Raw genomic sequence first — 23,271 nt, forward strand, 5'->3', positions numbered from 1 at the left:
CATTCTGACTAGAGTGAAATGAAATCTTAGTTTCGATTTGCATTTCTCCAATTGCTAGATGTTGAAGTTTTTTTTTCATATGTTTGATTGATTGATTGTATGTCCTCTTTTGAGAAGTGTCTGTTCAGTTCCTTGGTCCATTTATTAATTGCGGTTTTTTTTTTTTTTTGGTGTTAAGGTTTTTGAGTGCTTTATATATCCTAGAGATTAGTGATCTATCTTATGTGCTTGTTGTAAAGGTTTGCTCCCATTCTGTAGGTTCTCTATTTACCTCACTGATTTGTTTCTTTTGCTGAGAAGAAGCTTTTTAGTTTGAATTAAAACCACGTTTTCTTGGTTTTAATTCTTTTTTTTTTTTTTAATATTTATTTTTTAGTTCTCGGCAGACACAACATCCCCGTTGGTATGTGGTGCTGAGGATCGAACCTGGGCTGCACGCATGCCAGACAAGCGCGCTACCGCTTGAGCCACATCCCCAGCCCATTGGTTTTAATTCTTGCACTACAGGAGTTTTATTAAGAAAGTTGAGGTCTATACTGACACGAAGGAGATTTGGGCCTACTTTTTCTTCCATTATGTGCAAAGTCTCTGGTTTAATTCCTGTGTCCTTGATCCACTTTTAGTTGAGTTTTGTGGATGGTGAGAGAGAGAGGTTTAATTTCATTATGTTACTTGTGGATTTCCAGTTTTCCCAGCACCATTTGTTGACAAGACTATCTTTTCTCCAATGTATGTTTTTGTTGCCTTTGTCTAATATAAGTTAAGTTATGTGGGTTAGACTCTGAGCCCTCTATTCTGTATCATTGGTCTACTATTCTATTTTGGTGCCAATACCATGCTGTTTTAGTTACTGTTTCTCTGTAGTATAGTTTTAGGTCAGGAATAGTAATGCCACCAGCTTCAGTCTTGCTAAGGATTACTTTGGCTATTCTGGTTCTCTTTATTTTTTTCCAGATGAATTTTAAATTTGCTTTTCCTATTTCTATGAATAATGTCATTCGGATGTTGATTGGGACTGCATAGAATCTGTACAGTGATTTTGGTAGTATGGTCATTTTGACAGTATTAATTCTGGCTATCCAAGAACAAGGTACATCTTTCCATCTTCTAAGTTCTTCTTTAATTTTTTTCTTTAGCGTTTTTAGTTTTCATTTTATAGGTCTTTCACCTCTTTCATTAAGTTTATTCCCAAGTATTTTATTTATTTATTTATTTATTTTTAGGCTATTGTAAATGGTGTGGTTTTCCTAGTTTCACTTTCAGCGGATTTGTCACAGATATAAAGAAATGCCTTTGATTTATGGGTGTTGATTTTATATCCAGCTAGTTTGCTGAATTTATTTATTTAAAAATTTTTTTTCTTTTAGATGTTAATGGACCTTTACTTTATTTATTTACATGTGGTGCTAAGAATTGAACCCCGTGCCTCACACGTGCTAGCAAACTCTCTACAGTTGAGCCACAACCTCAGTTCTGTGTTCCTTTTTTTTTTTTTTGTAAATGTTATTTAGAAAACATTGGTTGTGGGCAGAGGCTGTAGCTCAGTGGCAGAGCCCTTGCCTAGCGCTGGGTTGGATCTTTAGCACCACGTACAAATAAATAAATTAAATAAAGGCATTCAGTCCATACACAACTACAAGAAAAACAAAATTGCCATTCACTGTAATAATTAGCCTGAAAAGGGAAATAAAGGATGAGTATACAGAGTATCTCCATGATTATGTGATTATACCCCATGAAACTTGCAAATTTTGCTGTTGTTATTATTCAAATTTTAAAAGCCACCCCCCAATTTTTGTTTAATTAGATCTAGTCTTTGGCATGCTACTAACTTCTCTGTGCCTCATCCTCACCTCCCCACCTCCCACCTCCCCCCGGAATTGAACCTAGGGCCTTTCTCATGCTAGGCAAGTGTTTTTACTGCTGAGTTATATCCACAAACCCTCTGTACCTCATCTTAAGATTTATCTTTTCTTACCTGATTGTTTTTAAAGTTTAATTAGATAATGCATTCATTAGCTAATGTAGCCATAATTTATTGCATTCTTTCATAGTATGTGTTATATGCTCTTGTAAGCATTTTATGTATAAACCATCCATATAACAACACTCTTAGGCACAAAGTACTACTTTCACCTATCTTTATAGATGGGAAAACAGGCACAGAGGAGTAGGTAGCAAGTCTGTCCAAAAATGCTAATGTTGAAAACTGTATGGATAATTACAGAGACAAATGCCCAACTGCATTTATTTCATCAGTAAAAGAATATTTAATTTTCCTTATGTGGTGAATAGATCTGTAATTTTTTGGGGGTATATTGAGGATTGAACCCAGGGGTACTTTACTACTGAGGTACATCCCCAGACCTTTTGATTATTTTACTTTGAGCCAGGATTTCACTAAGTTGCCTAGGTCCTTGCTTATTTTTGAGGCTGGAGATGAATTTGTGATCCTCCCACCTCAGCTTCTTGAGTCTTTGGGATTACAGACATGTGCCATGTGCAATTGCATACTATAAATGTTAGGTCTCTTTGAAATTATAATTCTTGGCTGTGTAATCGTAGTACCACGTTTTCTAATGATTGGGTTAGGACTCTCCATCAACAAGGTGTAGGCTGCTTTCTGTATAAATGAAAATGGAAACGTTCCATAGAATGTTGAGAGAATTCATTAATTATATTAATATTTTTGAGCATCTATTTTGCATCCTAACTGGTGTAGGTGCTGAGAGTGCATATTAGTGAACAAAATAAAGTCTTCATTTTCAATTTATGTTCTAGTGATGGTATTGGGAGTATATGTTAATTAGGGTTGATATGAAGAAAAATAAAGCAGGATATTAGGATGAAGATGACAGAGATATGCTCATTTAGATAGGTTGATCAGAGAAACTTTTGGAGGAGAAATTGAGTAGATAACTGAATGAAGTGAAGCAGTCAATTCTTGCTTTGTGGGAAGATATTCCAGATAAAGAGGAAAAAAGGAGACTAATGTGGCTATAACACAGTAAAGGAAAAGTGGTATAAGATAAGAGAGGTATGGAAGTTGGGTGGGAGAAAGCAGACCCTTATAAGGAGCATGTTAAGCTTTAAGCCATAGTTAGGACTTTGAATTGGGAAGCCTTTGGAATGTTTTGAGCAGAGGAGTGACATGTCTTTTCTTGAACAGCCATCAGGAGGCAGGAATGGAAGTTAAAAGGAGACTAGTCATTTTTTATGGTCTTTGTCTAGATACTTTGGAACATTGCTGTGATTGGCACATTTTCAGCTTTACAAGTTTCATCAACCCAATTCAATTCTTAAGACTTCTATTTGCAACTAAGAAACAAGCATGTAACCTATTTTTTTGATCTCGGGACTTCTGATCAGAATCAGCTCTGGAGGCATGGATTCTGAAGTGAACAGACATATGTTTGCTTGCTGAAATTTTGGCAGTAGTATGCTTCCTTTAGGCATTTATGACACTTCTCCCATACCCCCAAATATTTTTAGGTTGTGTTTCTGGTATAAAAGTGGCGCTGAACAGTTTTAATATTTTTTCATATTTTGAAGGAGAATTATGATATATACTGGCTTCTAGGGATACCTGGGTCGTGTAAAGGAACATACAAGTGGGGAGGGTTCCAGTATTCAAATAAATAATGAATTGGAATAGCAGTCAGTAGTTACTTCAAGGAAGAGAATATTGCATGAGAGGTGTAGGAATCAATTAAGATCAGGCTGATCTCCAACTGGTGGGCTTAAGTGATCCTCCTTTCTCTACCTCTTGCATAGCTGAAACTATAGGTGTGCTTCACTATGCCCACCTCAGATTTGTGATTTCTCTTGATTTGCTTGATATTATAGAAGCAGTGATAATATAAGTACCAGAGCATGTATATTTATAAATTGATAGAACCTGAACTGAGAGAGAAATCTAGCATATAACCAGGATTGGACTAGAGTAGATGATAAGGAAATGGAGTAGACAATTAAGCAACTTGACAGTTGGGAAATCAGGAAGATCTGTAATAAGGAGAGATCTTATCCCAAAGTGAGTGGAGCAGAGGCTAAGCCCTGTTTAGATAGAGATGGGTGAATTTGTAACATTTCTCAGTGAAATTTGATGATAGAACTGTGTTCCGTCTCTACTTTTGAGCTCTTGACTGGCTAAAATGTAGGAATAGACCTCAGTTTAGTAGGTCCAGACTCTGCATGTGGGAACAGGCAATTTTGTGGTGTCTGACTGAGGTAAATAGTACAAGAGTTGGGGATTGGCCCAGACTCCTGTGGAGTGAACCATGCCAATTTCAATTACTAGCTGTGGAAATCAAGGGTATACATATATATTTTTTGGTTTATAAAAAGTATATTCTTCTTTAGTATTTCATCATGTTTTTCTACATCTTAAACGTAGATGTCAGTTTAGTTTTTGAAAGGTCTGTGCCATGTGCAGTATTTTGATGTTTTTTTCTTTTTAGTTTTTTGTAGTTACTTCAGAAACATGAATGGTGATTTTATTTATTTATTTACTGAATAATTTTTAGTTGTCAATGGACCTTTATTTTATTTATTTGTATGTGGTGCTGAGGATCAAACCCAGTGCCTCACACATGCTAGGCAAGTGCTCTTCCACTGAATTACAACCCCAGCCCCTGACCTTTATCTATCTATCTATCTATCTATCTATCTATCTATCATCTATCTATCTATCTGTCTGTCTGTCTGTCTGTCTATCTGTCTGTCTATGCCAGGATTGAACCCAGGGCCTTGTGCATTCGTCAAGCACTTAATCAACTAAGCTACATCCCCAGTCCCCCTGACTTTATTTATGATGAAGATAATAGAATTGCTTTAGTTTATCTTGAAATATTTTTCCCCCTGTATTGGCGATTGAACCCACAGATGCTGTACCATTGAGCTACTCCCAGCTATTTCTCTTTCTTTCATTTCCTCCACCTCCCAACCTCCTTCAGTACTGGGGATTAAACCCAGGGATTCTTTATAATTTAGCAGTATCTGCCCTTTCCCATCCCACCTTTTTTATTCTGAGACAGGGCCCTCACTAAATTGCCCAGGCTGGCCTCAAATTTGTAATCCTACTGCCTTCACCTCCTGAGTCACCAGGATTACAGGTGTGCATCTTGGTGCCTATCCTCTCTAGAGTGTTTTTTGAGATGGGATCTTATTAAATTGGGCAAGGCTGACCTTGAACTTGTGATCCTTCTGCCTCTGCTTCCCAAGTAGCTGGTATTTTAGGTGTGTACCACCATGCCCAGCTGTCTTGAAATCCCTGTAACCAAGATTATCTCCTTGGCACTGTCTCCTACTTGTTTGGCAGCCTTGATTTTCTTTAAAATTGGCTAATAGTTCTTACTATAGGTTTATTGAGTAGATAAAGTGAAAAAAATGTAAGCAGTACAAAGTTTGGGAGTTTGCAGGTGGTTGCTAAATTTTAGTTATTATATCTAATTAATAAGCATTATTTAATTAAACAAATAAGATGTTTATCCAATTATAGTATTTTCTGTAGATAGTAAGCTATTAGTGTACATTAAAAAATAGAATAATTTTACAAATAAAAAACAGTTTGGAGTTTTAATTTTTCTCTTTGGAGATGTGAAATATGAAACTGTTTTAGAAAATGTTTTTTAGTGTCTTTTAGCCAAATTTTCATTTGAATTTTTGAATACTAGATTTTTAAAATAGAAATGGGAAAATTGGACTTAGCATGATTTTATAAATATATGAAATACAACAATGAAAAACTAAAGGTATTCTTATTAAAGTTGAGAGCAAACTAAAAATGCCTTCATTTACTGTTATACAGCATGATTTGGGGTAGTCCTAGTTGTGTAGTAAGTTAAGAAAAGAGCACTAGGGGTGTATGTAGTTCAGTGATAGATGCTTGCCCTGGGTTTGATCCCTAGCATGGAGAGGTAAAATTATAAATAAATTAGTAAAAGATTTAAATAGAAGAAGAAGAAACAAAATGCCTAGAAGCAAAATAAGGAATATTTTTAGAATTTTGAATATAAAAATAAAGAGGTTCATGATCTCCCTTTAGAGGTTGTATTATGGTTTTTCAGAGGGACAGAACCAATAGAGGATATTTATTCAAGGATCTATTTGTTTGGCCCTGGGATGCTGGTAATGTGCCTCTGTCCAAGTCAAAGTCTCAGATCTGGTGAAGTTCATGGTGTAACTCAGTCTGAAGCCAAAGGCCTGAGAATTTAGAGATGGGAACAGTATTAGTGTGTTTCTGGAGTCCAAAGGCTGGAAAACCTGGTGTTCTCATGTCCAGAGGCTGGAGAAGAAGTGTCCTAGTTTTAGTAGGGAGAGAAAGAAAGAATGAATGAATGAAAGAATGAGAATAGATTTGCTTTTCCTCTGCCTTTTTGTTCTGTATGTTTTTGTATGATTGGATGGTGCTTGCCTGCACTGATCAGATCAGTGTGCACATCTTCCCCACTCAGTCCACTGACTTAACATGGCAGTTTTCTTGGAAGTACCCTCACAGACACACCTAGAAACAATGCTTTACCAGTTCTCTAGATATTCATTAATACAGTCAAGTTGACACCTAAAATTAACCATCACAGAGGTCTATTGATTTCGGGTTAGTACTCCTATTACAGAGGAAAATAAAAGGGTGGGTTATAATAAACAGTCAATACTAATGAAACCAAATGTTAAGTGACTTCCCAAAGATTTGATACCTGTTATTTAATATTTTGTAAAGTTAGATAACAGATATCAAATGTTTATTCAACTTTATTGTGAAAGCAATGATAGAAAATGTGTAAATGAATGAGCTTTGCTCTGTGGTCAAAACAGGTGATTGACAACTATCCTTTGGGTTATAGTTTGGAGACTGGTGCTCTTATATTATAGGATACTTTCTCTAATCAGTACATTACCTGAGACATCAGTTGAGGCATTTTTTTTTTTTTTTTGGTACTGGGGGTTGAACTCTGGGTTGCCTAACCACTGAGGCACATCCTCATCCCTTTTTAAAATTTTTTGAGACAGGGTCTCACTTAGTTGCTTCAGACCTTGCTAAGTTGCTGAGACTGGCTTTGAACTTGGAATCCTCCTGCCTCAACTTCCTGAGCTGCTGGCTCAATGTGTCACTGCACTACTTTAATTGCTGTTAAATGGTAGCACCTGTGGTGTGGTACCTAGCCCTAGTAATGTACTGTTAAATGCTGAACATGATGTAGAAAAAACAATACAACTGCTGGTAGAAGTAAGGGAATTTCTGTATGAAGAAAAGTTGCAGTGCTTTTCAAACTTTAATATGCATCCATATTCCTCTTAGGTAGTCTGGGGGTAGAGCCTGGGTCACTTGGAGGATCAATAGATTTATGGGGTAGGAGCCCAAGATTATTATGTGAAGAATTTTCCCAGAAGTACTCATGCTGCTAGGCTCTGAAACAGTTTGAACAGCAATGTCTCTGTGTTAGGAAAATTGAAAATGGTATACATGTTAAAAGATTTAATTGGGTGAGGACTGAAACATCCAGAAATCCAAATTTCCAGTGTCTGTGATAATATTTAATGAATGTCTTGTTATTTGAACACATGGTGAATAATAGGTTTCTAGATTTGTTTTAGTTTTTTAGCCTAAATGTTGAGTTGGACCTTCCAATCTCCCAAGAACTTCTTGAAAATGGAATAGTTGCTACTTTCCCAACTGATCCCCTCGCCACCCCCACCCCCCCTCCCCCTTGATGTTTGTTTCCTTTGCTGTTCTTTTGGTACCTGCAATCTCTAGTTAGCATTTATTCTTTTATTTCCTGTCTTTTGTTCCTTGTATCCTGTTAGCACAATGTAGTATTTAGAAATAATGAGTCATTAAAGGATGGCTGGTAGTTTATTGGAGGTGAATAGGATGTTGATTTCATTTATTTTATGGAGTGAACAAGTGGGAATATTTTGAATTGTCTTTGTTTTCTTTGTTATGATGCTGGGGATGGAACCCAGGCCCTTATTCATGCAAGATATTTATTTATTTATTTACTCATTCATTCATTCATTCTGGTGATTGAACCCAGAAGCACTGTACCACTGACCTATATCTATACCAAGGCTTTTTAAAAAATATTTATTTTGAGATAGGATCTCATTAAGTTACTGAGGCTGGTTTTGAACTTGTGATCCTCCTGCCTCAGTCTCCTAAGTCTCTGGGATTATATGTGTTGTGCATCACCAATGCCTGGCTTCTGGAAATTTTTTTTTTTTTTTTATTACAAAAGATTTTATCAGGGAAAAGTAGAAAGAAAGGCTAACCCATATACCTACTACCTTATTTCAACATTTTAAAAAAAAGTTATTCAGCTTTATTGAGGTATAATTTACATATGATAAAATTCAAAATTGTTGTTTTGTATTTTTTTTTTTTTTAAATTTAGAGACGCGGTGTCTCACTGAGTTACTTAGCACTTCACCATTGCTGAAGCTGGCTTTGAAATGGTGATCCTCCTCAGCCTCCTGAGCCTCTGGGATTACAGGAGTGTGCCACTACACCTGGCTCAAAAATAGTTTTAGGTGTACAAATCTGTGAATTTTGAGAACTGTATATAGTCATAACTACTATATAATCATGACAGAACATTTCTATATCCAAAATGTTCCCTGTGCTCTTTATAGTCAATGGAAATACTTTCTAGTTTCTTCTTTGATTTATTCCTTGACCAATGGGATATTTAGAAAGTGTTAAGTTCCTAATATTGGGGAATTTTTCTGGAAATCTGTTAAATTGGTTTAACTCTACTATAGTCAGAGACAAAGATTTCTTTTAAAATTTATGGAAACGTGTTATAGCCTAGAATTAAGGTCTGTCTTGGTGAGTGTCTGTGTCACCTTGAGAAAAATATGTATTCTTTTGTTGGATCTGTAAATTATTGGTCAGGTCAGTTTATTTATATTGATGCTGATAGTATTCAAATTTTGTGTATCCTTACTGATTTTTAGCTTTTTTTTGTTGTTGTTCAGAAAAGATTGTTACAATGGCTAACTCTAAAAAAATTTGTTTATTTCTTTCAGTTCTTTTTTTTGATGAGACTGGGAATTGAATTCTGAGGCACTCTACCACTGAGCCACATCCCCAACCCTTTGATTTTATTTTGAGACAGTGTTTTAGTTAGCTTTTTTGCTGCAATGACTAAAAGACCTGACAAGAACAATTTTAGAGGAGAAAGTTTATTTGGTGGCTCATGGTTTCAGACGTCTCAGTCCATAGACAGCAAGCTCCATTCCTTGAAGCTCAAGTTGTGGTAAAACTTCATGGTGGAAAAGTGTTGCAGAAGGAAGCAGCTCATATGATGGTCAGGAAGTGGGGTGGGGGTGGGGAGCGACCGAGAGAGACACACACACAGCTTGCCAGATACAAAAATATGTACCCCAAAAGCATGCCCCCAATGACCCAGCTCCTCCTGCTACATCCTACCTACCTTCAGTTACCACTCAATTAATCTCTTAACAGGGGATTAATTCATTGATTGGGTCAAGGCTCTCATAACCCAATAATTTCTCCTCTAAACCTTCTTGCATTGTCTCACACATGAGCTTTTGGGGATAACTCACATCCAAATCATAACAAATAGGATCTCACTAAATTGCTCAGGCTATCCTTGAACTTGTGATCCTCCTGCCTTATTTTTGAATACCTGGGATTACATGCTTGTACCACCACACCTGGCTTAGTTCTTTAGTTCTATCAAGTTTTTCTTCATATACTTCAAAGTTCTATTATGTACATACAGATGTAGGATTATCTTGTTCTCTTATTTTTTAAATATTTTAATTTTTTATTTGTAGTTGGACACAACACCTTTATTTCACTTATTTATTTTTATGTGGTGCTGAGGATCGAACCCAGGGTCTCGCACATGTGAGGCGAGCGCTCTACCGCTGAGCCACAACCCCAGCCCTTGTTCTCTTATTTTTTACTTTGCAGTTTATTCATGCTTTATTCACTTGATTGAGAGCTTTCTTATTGTACATATTGTAGAGCTTTCTTATTGTACATATTGTGTTTCACCTCAAACTTTTTTTCTTTTTTGATATTGCAGATTGAACCCAGGGTTGCTTAAGCACTGAGCCACATCCCCAGCCTTTTTTATATTTTATTTTGAGACAGGGTTTCACTATATTGCTTAGGGCTTTGCTAAATTGTTGAGGCTGGCTTTGAACCTGTGATCCTTCTGCCTCAGGCTTCTGAGCTGCTGGGATTACAGGAGTACACCATCATACCAGGCTATATTTTATCTCAACTTTGTTCACACTGATTTCAGGGAGGGTTTGTTTTGGGTTTCTGTGCTCAAGTTTGCTTAGTTGCTGTGATTGCTGTTGGTTTGTTTTCTTTCAGGATCACAGTTCGTGCATTTATATAAATCTTATTTTTATATCTTAATTTTTTCCACAAATTTTCCTCTGGATTCTTTGCTTTGCTTTGCATATACAATAGAACCAATATCCAAATATCATCAAGATAAACTCTTTCTACTCCAGTATCATGTGATTTTCCAATTCTGCCTTTCCCTTCCCAAGTTTGGTGGGCTTTGACATCGTCGTCATAGGGATGAGTCTGTGGCATCAGTCCTTTACCTCTACCATGAAGGGCTGTGGATTTGCTTGTTAAATTAAGAAATGTCCCTCTTTATTCCTCACAGTTTTTTGTTTGCTTATTTTGAAGTTTACTTTTTTTGGGTTCGTGTTTGGATAATTTTTTTCATTCTTTATACTTTGACCTACTTTGAGTTTGTGTTTAAAGGTCTGTTAGACACTATACATTTACATTTCCTCTTAAGACAAATAACAATAGTTCTGGCTTTGTTATGTTTACTTTTAATTGTTGATATGGGGCTGAGTTTAAAACTATCATCCTATTTTCATCTGTTCATAAGTTACTTTCTCCTGCTCTTTTCCTGAATTCTTTGGGACTTACTTTAAAAATTTTCTCTTTATGTTATAGATTTATATAATGTAACTATTTGTCATTTTTTTAAAGTGGTTGTTCCTATAGTATACAATATAAATCTAAAACTTCTAAAACTTATCACTGTAGACTTTCAGGTAATATTATTCACTTTGTGTGTGTGGGGGTACTTGGAATTGAACTGAAGGCCTCATGCATGCTAAGCAACATTCTACTACTGAGTACATCCCCAGCTTAAAAAAAAAAAAGGCATATATGTGTGCATTTTTATATGTATGTGTGTGTGTGTGTGTGTGTGTGTGTGTGTGTGTGTGTATGTATGTGTGTACAAACACATACCAGGGATTGAACCCAGAGACACTTAACCACAGACCCACATTCCCAGGTTCTTTTTATTTTTTATTTTAAGATCAGGTCTCACTAAGTTACTTAGAACCTTGCTAAGTTGCTGAGGCTGGCTTTGAATTTACCATTCTCCTATATTGCTGGGATTACAGGTGTGTGTCACCGCACCTGGCCCCAGCTTTAGTATTATTCTACTTCATATACAATATAAGTACAGTTTAATTTCTCTTTTCCATTGTGTTGTGAGTGTTGTATATATTTATACTATATGTCATAAATGCCACAGTACATCATTTTTTTAAAAAAATGTGGTCACTTTTAAATAGATTAAAAAAGAAAAAATCTTTTTTTATTTTCTCATACATACATCATTTCTATCATTATTCTTTGTGCCAGTACAGATTTCCATGTAATGTGTTTTCTGACTGGAGAATTTCCTTTAACATTTCTAGTAATGATTAAGTATTAATTAATTTAAAGTCCAAAAAAGGCTTCATTTCATCCTCCTCCATCCTTCATTTGTGAAGGATAATTTCACTGGTTATAGACTCTTTGGCTGAGAAAGTTTTGTAGCACTTTAACATCTTTTGACTTACATAGAGCTTCACTGTCATTTTTACCCTTCTTTTTCTGTATGTTATACATCTTTTTCTCTGGCTTTCTTTGTATTTCCCACCCATAGTTCATTTTAATGTATGTATTTAAATTTATTATTATTTTATTAATATACACATTTTTGTCTTCTGGTTTCAGCCATTAGCCTGTGATTTACTTTTTTAAAACAATTTTTTAGTTGTAGATGAACATAATACCTTTATTTTTATGTGATGCTGAGGCTCAAACCCAGTGCTTCACACATGCTAGGCAAATGCTCTACCATTGAGCCATAATCACAGCCCCCTTTGGTTTACTTTTGTGTGATTTTATATTCTTATTGGATTGTGTTGACTAGCTTAAGTTTAGTTTTATTTTTCACTTCCCCTCATCATGTTTATTTTCCAGTATGCCTCTTAGCCTGTGAAACATATTTATTTAAATGAATGAATGAATGAATGAATGAATGAATGAATGAATGAATTGTGGTTCTGGGTATTAAACCCAGGTCCTTGTACATGCTAGGTAAGCACTCTGCCATTGAGCTTATATTAACCCCAGCCCTTTAAAAAATTTTTAAAGTTTGAGGCAGAGTCTTGCTAAATTGGTTAGGGCCTCACTAAGTTGCTGATGTTAGCCTTGAACTTGCAACCCTTTTGCCTTAGTCTCCCCAGTATCCAGAATTACAGGTATGCATCACAGCACTTATCATGATCATATACAATCTTTTTGAGAATTCCAGTGTTCTATTCTCTTTTGAGATATTTAAAAATGTGAATTGCATGGCTTCTGAAGGTTAGGGGCATTGTCAGAAGTTCAGTGTGCTATGCTTTCCCAGATTTTCATTATAATGTTCTGTATGTTTGGCTCCTTGTTTGAAAAAATGATATCATTAGGTTATGTCCAGTGTTGTATTAGTAGTATATTGGTTCTTTTGGAAAAAAGAAGAAAATTTCTCTGATTTATAGCCTTTCCTAATTTTAGTATTATAAATGCTCCTTCTGATTGGTAGCTGATTTTAAGTTATCAACATAGTATCATCAAGCATGGATTTGGGAAGGGAATTGGTACTTATGACCTACCTGTGTCACCCAGCTCAAGCATACACTAGTTATTTTCTTTGATTTCATTTCTTGAGGGTTGTTTTTGGTGTGTGTATGAGGGGAGGGGAAATGCTTTTTATATAATTTCCTCCTTCTCTTCTTCATGTCATTAATATTGAGATGGAGAAATTATAAAAATAACAGTTGTCACATGTTATCTTAACATCGTTTTCTTCACATTATTGAGATAATCTAAATACTGATATTGAGATATAATTAACAGAAACTTTCATTAGTCTTATAGAAGATGATAATGATGTGTCTGTCCTTCGTAGCCATGTGTTCTTGCATAGCATTTTTAACTTTCTCAATTAAATTTCATTAATTATATCTTATCCCAATTGTAAAGATTGAGAAAAAATCTTTGACTTACATAAAGCTGCACTGTCATTTTTACCTTTGCCTGTGAAAGTGAACATTATGTACTTTATAAAATTATTTTCTGTGGGACAAAGATGACTTTGTTTAATAACTTTTCTAGCAGTGTTCTATCCCTGTAATTAGTTGAGCTTGTATCACAAGTCTTTCACTAGAACAGAAACAGTTATTGTTTTAAGTTATTAGAAGTGGCAAAATATTTTATCTGAATTGTACATTGAAACTTTTTTGGCTGGGTACTTACTGGTAGAGCATTTTCCTAGCATGCCTGTGGTCCTGGGTTCAGTTTTCAACATCAGAAAACAAACAAAACCCAAAGCACAAACAAAAAACCAAAAACTTGGTAATTTTATTCTGTATTTTTAGTGCTCTCATGTTTTAAGTGTGACCCCATCATGTGAGGTCAGATGTGGAATTTTTCACTTGTTACATTGGAGTTCAGAAAGTTTTAGAGTTTATGTGCAAATCCCCGGTTCAATTTCCAGCACCCCCTCAAAGACTGAGTTACAAAAATTGTGAAACAGATTTAATGTATTATCCTAATGTCTTCCAAAGTTTTGGATTGTTGGATTAGGGATGCTCAACATGTATTATAACTGAATTGAACTTGGGATAAATTAAAGATCTGTACTGTGAACTCTAAAAGAACTGCTAAAATTGCCAAAGATTTGTTGTTAATAAGCTGACGAAAGATAAAATGGAATAAAACAATAATTAGTCTAAAAAAGATAAAAAAGCACAAAAGGGAACAAAGAACAGATGACACAAAAGAAAATAAATAGCAAGAATGATAGACTTAAACCTATATCATATAGTAACCACTTTATTTTTCATTTCATTTTAGTTTTGGTGGTTCTGGGAATCCTCACAATTGCTAGGCAGGTGCTCTACTACTGAAAAATACTCCCAGCCAGAACCACTTTAAACATAAATCATCTAAACATGCCAGATTTAGTAAGAAGCAAGACCCAACTATATGCTGCCTACAGGAACTCATTTTAAATATAAAGAAAAGATAAATTAAAAGTAAAAGGGTAAAGCTGGGTATGGTGGTGCATGCTGTAATCCCAGCACCTTAGGAGGCTGAGGCAGGAGATTGAGAGTTCAAAGCCAGCCTCAGTAATAGTGAGGTGCTAAACAACTCAGTAAAACCCTGTCTCTAAATAAAACACAAAAAAGGCTGGGGTTGTGGCTCAGTAACAGAGTGCCCCTGGGTTTAATCGATGGTACCCTTTCCCTCTCAAAAAAAGGGATATTAGAAAATATGCTGGACAGAGTGAAAATGAAAATACAACATAATAGAATTCTTGAGTTGCTCCTAAAGCGGTATATAAAGAACACACGTTTATAACACTAAACACCTATGTTAGGAAAAAAGTCTTAAATTGGCTGACTTACCTTATGAAAGTAAAAAAAGAAGGGCAAATTAAATTCACTGTAAGCAGAAGGATTAATAAAGATTGAAGTGAAAACAAAATACAAACAAAAATAAGAAAAATCGATGGAATTAAAGGGATTCTTTGAGAAGATCAATATAATTGACAAGTTTCTAGCTATTCTGATCCAGAAACAAAAGATAGAAATAGTTTATATCAGGAATGAGAGAGGTAACATTGCTATAGATTCAAAAGATATAAAAAATAATATTATGAATAACTTTATTTCCATAAATTTAACAATGTGGATAAAATGGAGAAATTCTTACCAGAGTCCACTCAAAGAAATGGGTAGCCTGAGTAGCTTTTTTTCTACTTATGAAATTGAAATTATAGTTAAAAATATTTCCATGAAGAAAACTCCAGGCCAGGATGGCTTCATTTGTTAATTTTAAGAAATATTCAAGGAAGACATATTACAAATTTTGCATAAATTTGTTCCAAAAATTGAAGAAGAAAGAATACTTTGCAGCTCTTTTTGTTTTTGTTTTTTTTTTAAAACTTAGTTGAAAGAAAACTAAAAATTATTATCTCTCATGAACATGGAAAATAAAATTTCTAAACAAAATTATAGCAAATTGAATAAAAAATATGACTAAGTGTGGTTTATCTCAGGAATGCAAGGTTGGTTTAACATTAAAAAAGTCAAGTTAATTCACCACATTAGCAAATTAAAAAGAAAGAAACTGTAAGATTATCCTAAATAGATGCAGAAAGAGAGGTGATAAACCAGCATCTTACAGTTTTAAAAAAATTTTTTAAATTTTTTAGTTGTAGTCAGACACAATATCTTTATTTCACTTGTTTATATTTATGTGGTGCTGAGGATTGAACCCAGGGCCTAGTGCGTGCAAGGTGAGCTCTCTACCCCTGAGCCACAACCCTAGCCCCGCATCTTACAGTTTTGATCTGCAAAGTTTGAAAGTGAACTTTCTCCATTTAATATAGGACATCTAAGACAAGCCTACATCTAAAGCCCAAACTTGTGTATGGTTGAAATTACACTACAGTAAGTTTTAAAAATGTGGAATAATATGAGCAGAAGATTCATAATATTAGTACTGGAATTAGTGAGACAATTAATTGTTTCATACATATTCATAGATATTTTAGTAATTGTGTTAGAACTAGAAGGGTCCTTCAGAATGATGCTAATTCAAATTGTTGTCTTTTTTGTATAGGTCAGTATGGAAATCCTCTAAATAAGTATATTAGACATTATGAAGGATTATCTTACAACGTGGATTCATTACACCAAAAACACCAGCGTGCCAAAAGAGCAGTCTCACATGAGGACCAGTTTTTACGTCTAGATTTCCATGCCCATGGAAGGTAAGTTAGTTGCTGTGTCTGAAGTTTCCCTTTATTCAATCTAAAAGAAGAAATTTATATTCTTTTTTTCTTTTTCTTTAAAGAAAAGGTCCCCACATGGAAATTTAGCCTCCTTTGGAATTTGGTATATATATTAAAAAATATCTTCAAATGGACTGCCCTTTTATACATTTAAGGAAACAACCAATTGTAAATGTTTTAAAATTATGAATCAGATTTTCTATATATTATAGAAGATATGTACTTTTAAAGAGGATACTGTGTTCACAGTTTCCTACCACTCCTTACGTTTTATGGTCAATACATATATCTTCTTGTGCCAACAGAAAAGATAACTATGCTATTGAATAAGTCATTTAATTGCTCATTGATTCAATTTTATCAGGTTCTAAAATAATCCCTGGTATTACTTGCTAACCTGGCTTTAATCTGAAACAGAATTTTTAAGGGATAAAGGACAGCTAGGGGAGAGAGTTAAAAAATTGTTGAGTGTCTTTTGTGTTCTTAATGCTTTATATGCCTTCTCTTATTAATCTTCTCAACACTAAGAAAGGAAAATGTCTCTTTGTATCTGAGGAAACTAAGGTCCAGAGAATTTAAATGATTTAACTTACACAGTGCATATTCAAAACCCTGCTTTTTAAAAAAAAAATTCCCTCCCCTTTTCTCTGTTGGCATACTTAGATATTAAATCCTTGAGCTCTTTGTTGGTCCCTCTCTTGCCTGCATTAATTATCAAATATATTCTTTTTATCAAATATATTCTTTTTATATTGATGTAACCTGGATTGAGAGCTATATTATTTATTTCCCAATAGTTTTCAGAGTTTCCACTATATCGTTAAAGCTATTCTGCATACTGCTACAGGATGGACTCTTCCCTACATGCTTCCTTTTTCATGTCAGCTTATTGAGCTGCAGTCTTCCATTAATGATTATTAGCCAGGTTCCCTAATTTGTCTTTAAGGTTTCTCTGAAATTAATCAGAGTCAATTATTCTAAACTTTATTCTATTTCTTAACATTAAATGTCTTTTCACCCAGAATTTTCTTAGTGTTTGCTATATATGTACAGTTTTTTCTCTGGCATTTACCTAAAAATCCTGATTATATTTTAACATTCAATTCAACTTCTGCCTTTTAGACATTTTACCCCTTCCTCTGAACTTTAAAATTCCTTATCTGGGGTTGGGGTTGTGGCTCAAGTGGTAGCGCGCTCGCCTGGCATGCGTGCTGCCCAGGTTCGATCCTCAGCACCACATACAAACAAAGATGTTATGTCTGCCAATAAAAAATAAAAAAATAAATATTAAAATTCTCTCTCTCTCTCTTTTAAAAAAAATTCCTTATCTGTACCATTGGTATTTGATTTGTTTTCTTCCTTTCCATTTGTGTATTATTTATTTTTCTACAGTTGTGTTTTTTGTTTCTGAAATGAAAGTACCCTGGTTACCATTTATTATTGTCTATTATATTGCATATATGTTATACAGGTGCTTAGGAAAGATTTTCTTTTATTTTTTTCTTTCTTGTTTTTAAATTTAAAAAAATTTTTTATTTTTCATTATTGGGGATTGAACCTTTGAGCTCCATTCCCAGTGCTCTCTACTCTGTTTTCTTTTCCTTTTTTTAATTGTATTTTGAAACAGAATCTTACTGAGTTGTTGAGGCTGGCCCTGAACTTGCAATTCTCCTGACTCAGCCTCCTGAGTTATAGGGATTATAAGTATGTACCACCATACCCAGAAAAGTTTTTTAAAAAAATATTTTATTTTTTTAGTTGTAGTTGGATATAATACCTTTATTTTATTTATTTTATTTTTATGTGGTGCTGAGGACCGAACCCAGGGCCTTGCACATGCTAGGTGAGCACTCTACTGAGCCACAACCCCAGCCCAGAAAAGGTTTTAGTGGATTAAAAAAAAAAAAAAATCAGATAGTTAGAAATGCTGTGAAACAAAGTATTTGCCTATAGAAATGCTTATTATTTAATTTAACATATCTTCCATATTTCAATAGCAATTCATGTAAATTTAATGACTTCACTTTAGATATTTTAAAATGACCCTTTCTTTATTAGTACTACGAAATAATAAGTAATCATTAGCCTTCATAAGTTTTTAGTGATCTCTCAAAATATTCTTAATATTATATTCCTGTGTCATCTGATTACTAAAAGAAACTTCTAGTTGCCTTTGATTTGGATATCACATTCCTATTATATCATTAGATTTTTATTAGATCTATCACGTATTTCATATTATGTTGCAAAACATATACCTAGCTTCTTTGTATATGTGTAAGCAAATGAGAGAGAGACAAAGAGTAAGTATGCTGTTACTTAGTCATCTAAAACATCTTTGACTGCTAGTTAAAAGTTACTTGGTCTAGGCTGGGAATGATGGCCGATAAACGTAGAACTGATAGGTACAATAAGGGTGCTCAAGTCATTGGATGAGAAAAATGTGATATGGTGCTTTAGAAATAAAATATTATAGATATTTAAAGGAGGTTCTAATTTCTGGCTGAGGCTCTAAGCAAAGAGTCTGAAACTAGAAAATCTCATGTAAATTGGTCTCATGTGCATTGATCATCTTAGGGTACTTTTAACAGAAATCTGTTTACTTAACAGATATATTCAAGGACACTCAACCACTGAGCCACATCCCCAGCCCTGTTTGTATTTTATTTAGAGACAGGATCTCACTGAGTTGCCAAGGCTGGCTTTGAACTCAAATCCTCTTGGCTCAGCCTTCTGAATTCCTGGGATTACCGGTGTACGCCATTGTGCTTGGCTTTGTATTTTATTTGTATTTCTTATGAATGTAGTGTAGGGAAGACTGTAGTTAGCTGCTGTAGCCTGACCTATAAAATACGTTCTATCTTATGTATTGTGGCTAGACTTGTTATCTATTTTTCATCCTTTTAAAAAATAGTTTGTTTCCCCTATTCACATAGGAGGGCTTAGTACTCCAAAATCAGATAATCAATTTAATCAGTTACAGTATATGTTAAATATTGTGCAGTTAACTTAGATATACAAAGACAAATGTACTTGAAAAAGGTTCTGCTGAGACAATTATGACTTATATTTCTGAGTTCTAGCACAGACTGTGTATGTTCCAGTACTAAACTAATTCTTTGTGTTTATTTTATACCTAAGCACATGAACCAACAGATGTCTTTCAACTTTGCTTTTAAATTTCTTAAATAACAAAGTATGTATTATATTGCAGGTTTACAGATGTTAAATAAATGTTTAGATTCTTCCAAACCCAAGGTCTTAAGAATTCCATGAAAAGTTATTGCTTTTGAAATAAAGTTTTTGAAAATTAAAGTTCTATTTGAGCTACTGATACAGTTGTTGAGGAAAGGTATTTTAAAACAAAATATTTTGAAAATAGGTACTAGAATAAAGCAGATCTCTTACCTATGCTTAGAAATAAAGAATCAGTTTTCTAGATTTCTGAAATGGTTTCATTTGGATGAGCTCTGATAAAAGATATTGCTCACTGCAATGTTATATGTATGTCAGTTATAGCATTTATCACATTTTATAATAACTGTTTATTATCATGTGTTCTTTGTTCATTATGAACTTTAAATGCAAAGCCCGAGTTTTATTAACTGTTTTATTTTTTTTTGTAGTTGTAGATGGACAGCATGACTTTATTTTATGTGTTTATTTTTATGTGGTGCTATGGATCAAACCCAGTGCCTTACACAGCTAGGCAAGCGCTCTGCCACTGAGCTACAGCCCTAGCCCCTTATTCACCTTTTTTATTATGTATATGAGAATCATTTAAATTATATTGAGGGAAGTAAGAAAGGAGGGAAGGAGGAAGGAAGATGAAGAGGGTATAACAGTTATAAGCATAAATTGCTGATGGGGAAGTATAAAACCAATATTTTTGTTTAGGTTTGGCCCTAATCACAGAGTTTAATCAGAAATAAAAGTAAACCATCCATTGCTCATGGCATATTTAATTTGGCAGATAGTAAAGTACACTGAGATAGGTTTTCTGCTAGCATATTGTATGCTCTGTAATATCTCATCCTCTTCAGCAGTTGGTGTTCTTCATTACTTTCTCTCCCTGCCCCATGCTGGGGATTGAATCTGGGGTCTTATGCATCCTAGGCAAGCACTGAGCTACATGCCCAGCTCCACAGCAGTTGTTCTTAGTTGCTAAGTAGTAGGCAGATTTATCATATTATGTCAGAATTTTAGTAATAATTTCAGAAAATTTGTTTTCTCTCAATCCTTGTTTCATGCAGAAAGTGTATTATGAACATGTTAGTAGGAGCCATATTTCCTTTAGTCTTCTTAAATACTAGTATTTCTTTATTCTTCTTAAATACATGTTGTATCCTGCCTTATATCATATATCCTGGCTTAACTATTGTGTATTCCTGGCTTGACTATCATGTATTTGAGCTTTGCTGTAATACCAGTGAACTATAATTGCTTGAGGAATTTTGCCTATGTGATTTTTGGAAAATCCAGGTTTGATATTGTTTAGGTCTTAGTTCAAAATAGTATGATACAATATTTCTGTGAGTTAGTTTGAAGGTATCTTGGTCATTATTTCTGTCGTACCATGAGCAGAAACTTTTGCCTCATTGAAGAACTAGAGATGAGAATCCAGAAAGCGAAATTGGTGGATGCCTGCTTTTAAAAAAGGGGTAGAGAATAAACTTGAATTGTGTAAAAATGCTATTGTGGATGTGGAAAAACAAAAACTGTAAAACACTGACTTGGTTAATTATATTTATCCCAACAAAATTTAAGCAAATATCAGCAAAAATCTCCAAAGAAAAAATAATATTTTTTTAGTACTTACTTTGTGTCAGGTACTATATAGCAGATGTTGTTTAAGTACATTTTACAATGATGTCTTAGTGGATATTTTAGAATGTATGTAGTATATTTTGTTCTTTCCTGATTCCTCTTTATATAGAAATTGAAATTCTAGTAAATATGTTTTTAAAGATATCTGAAGGGAAGCTGGCTGCTTGAATTTCCAAAGCATAAGAAAAAGCCAGAGTTGAGCTGTGTTCATGTAAATTTTGTATGATTAAAGGTTATATGAATTTTATATGACTATAGTTTACTGGGAACTGATCATTGCTTTGAGTTTAGCTTCTTAGATATGACTTTAATGTGAAATATTTTTCTTGTACATGTTTTGATAGCACTAACCAGGGCTTGCCTGGAAAAAGAAGGGAAATAATTTAAAAAAAAAAATTCAACTGAATTTTCTTCTTTCTTTGCAAAAGGAATTGAAGTAAAGAATATAAAAGCATTTTTTTTCTGATGTTCTTTGGATAATCCTTTCCTCTATAAGATAGTTTCAAACAGGCTTGACTCAGTAGCTTAATTAGCGGTATGCTATTAACTCCAGAGTTTCTGGGATTGTTAGCTTAAGTAGTGAATGTCAAAAATAAGATATATGTACAGTAGAAAAGCCTATCTATTATTTTCCTTAATTATAAATTATATTTCATACTAAACTGTTGTGCTTACAGTTGAGTTTTGTGAGACTCAACTAGCTCAGATTTAATCCAAGTTTATAGCTAACTTTCCCTTTTCCCTGTTCTTTAAGTGATTAAGCCCCTTGTCAGGTTGTTGTGCTACTTCTTAAAATAGCAAGGATTTTATCTAAAATTTATTTAAATATTTATCCTGTTTCATTACATCTGAACATCCTTTATAGAAACTATATTGAATGAGTATGTTTTATTTATTGTTTTTTTATAGTATACTTGTTTGGGTTGTTTAGTTAAATAACTCAAACAAGCATAGTATAATAAAATTGTGTAGTAGTGTGATATTTTCAAACTGCAATATGTTTAATTTCTTTTTTATATCTTTTTTTTATAAGTTGTAGATCGACACAATACCTTTATTTTATTTATTTATTTTTATGTGATGCTGAGGATCCAACTCAGCGTCTCGCATGTGCTAGGTGAGTGAGCGCTCTATGGCTGAGCCACAGCCCCAGCCCTGTTTCATTTCTTAGGTAATCAAATATAGTTCCTTTTTTTTTTCTAAATATTTATTTTTTGTTGTAGTTGGACATAATAACTTTATTTATTTATATGTGGTGCTGAGGATCGAACCCAGGGCCTCGCACGTGCTAGGCGAGCGCTGTACCGCTGAGCCACAATCCCAGCCCCCACATATAGTTCCTTTTTAAAATCATTACTGAATACTGATTACTTTTCTACTTCTGTGACAAAATTTTGAAATGTTTTCTAAAGAATTTCATTTTTAGTTGTAGATGGATAACAATACCTTTATTTTTTTTTAAATTTATTTTTTTATATGGTGCTGAGGATCAAAATCAGTGCCTCATGCATGCTACGTGAGCGCTCTACTACTGAGCCACAACAACCCCAGTCCTGACAATTATTTTTGATATTTGTATTTTGTGTGCATCTCTGAAATCTGAAGACACAATCACTTTATGCTAGCAAATTTCCAAAGCAGTCTGTATTGAACCAACAAATCAAGAATTTTAGTAATAATGATGTGGGACCAGTATTTGTATTACGTGGCAGGATTTGTTGTCAGTTATTTTTTTTAAAGAAGCTTTCAACCATAAATTAAATTAAACAGAATCTCTGGATTGAATGAACAAATACTTTGTATATTTCCATTAATTTTAAGTTTGAGCTCTAAGAGATGTTCTGTAGTTTTATTATGTCACAATTTACTAAGTCAACTTGCATGTTTTATTTTAACCTATTCTTTGTTTTATGTCTTTATTAAATATTTATTATATTTCAGGCATTTAGTAGTCATTAGGAATAGAGTAGCTGAACAAGACAAGTCCTTGCTATTGTGGAGGTTTTGGGTTCATAGAAAGACAGATAAGTGTTGGTTTAACAATGATACCTGTGAAAAAGGTTAAGAGAGGAATGTTCAGAAGATTGCTATGGCAGGCGAGGGATAACATCTCATTTAGGGGACAGGGAAGGCTACTTTAGGAAATGGCATTTAACTGACACCAGAATAATGACTAGATAAGAAGGAGTTTTTGACCACAAAAGGGGAGGAAGTGTGCTTTGGACAAAGATACTGAGATGAAAAGTGGCTTGTTCTTGGAATCGAAGGAATTTCAGTAGACTGGTGTTTAAAATATAAGGGAGCATATTTAGTT

At 34.1% G+C, this 23,271-nt stretch overlaps 1 protein-coding gene across 4 annotated transcripts in view; it reads left to right on the forward strand.

Moving 5' to 3' along the window:
• Adam10 (ADAM metallopeptidase domain 10) overlaps positions 1-23,271 on the forward strand; it is a 151,049-nt gene that overhangs the window by 19,804 nt on the left and 107,974 nt on the right. For all 4 annotated transcript variants that reach the window (XM_078049551.1, XM_078049553.1, XM_005316620.5 and 1 more), the window contains one exon: positions 15,959-16,109. Coding sequence is in view for 2 of the 4 variants with exons in the window: in XM_005316620.5 (XP_005316677.1) it covers positions 15,959-16,109 (151 nt within the window). In the remaining 2 variants the exon portion in view is untranslated. The remainder of the gene's footprint in view (positions 1-15,958; positions 16,110-23,271) is intronic.

The sequence above is a fragment of the Ictidomys tridecemlineatus genome, chromosome 5 (assembly GCF_052094955.1).
Source record: "Ictidomys tridecemlineatus isolate mIctTri1 chromosome 5, mIctTri1.hap1, whole genome shotgun sequence".
In the NCBI taxonomy this organism is placed as follows: Eukaryota; Metazoa; Chordata; class Mammalia; order Rodentia; family Sciuridae; genus Ictidomys; species Ictidomys tridecemlineatus.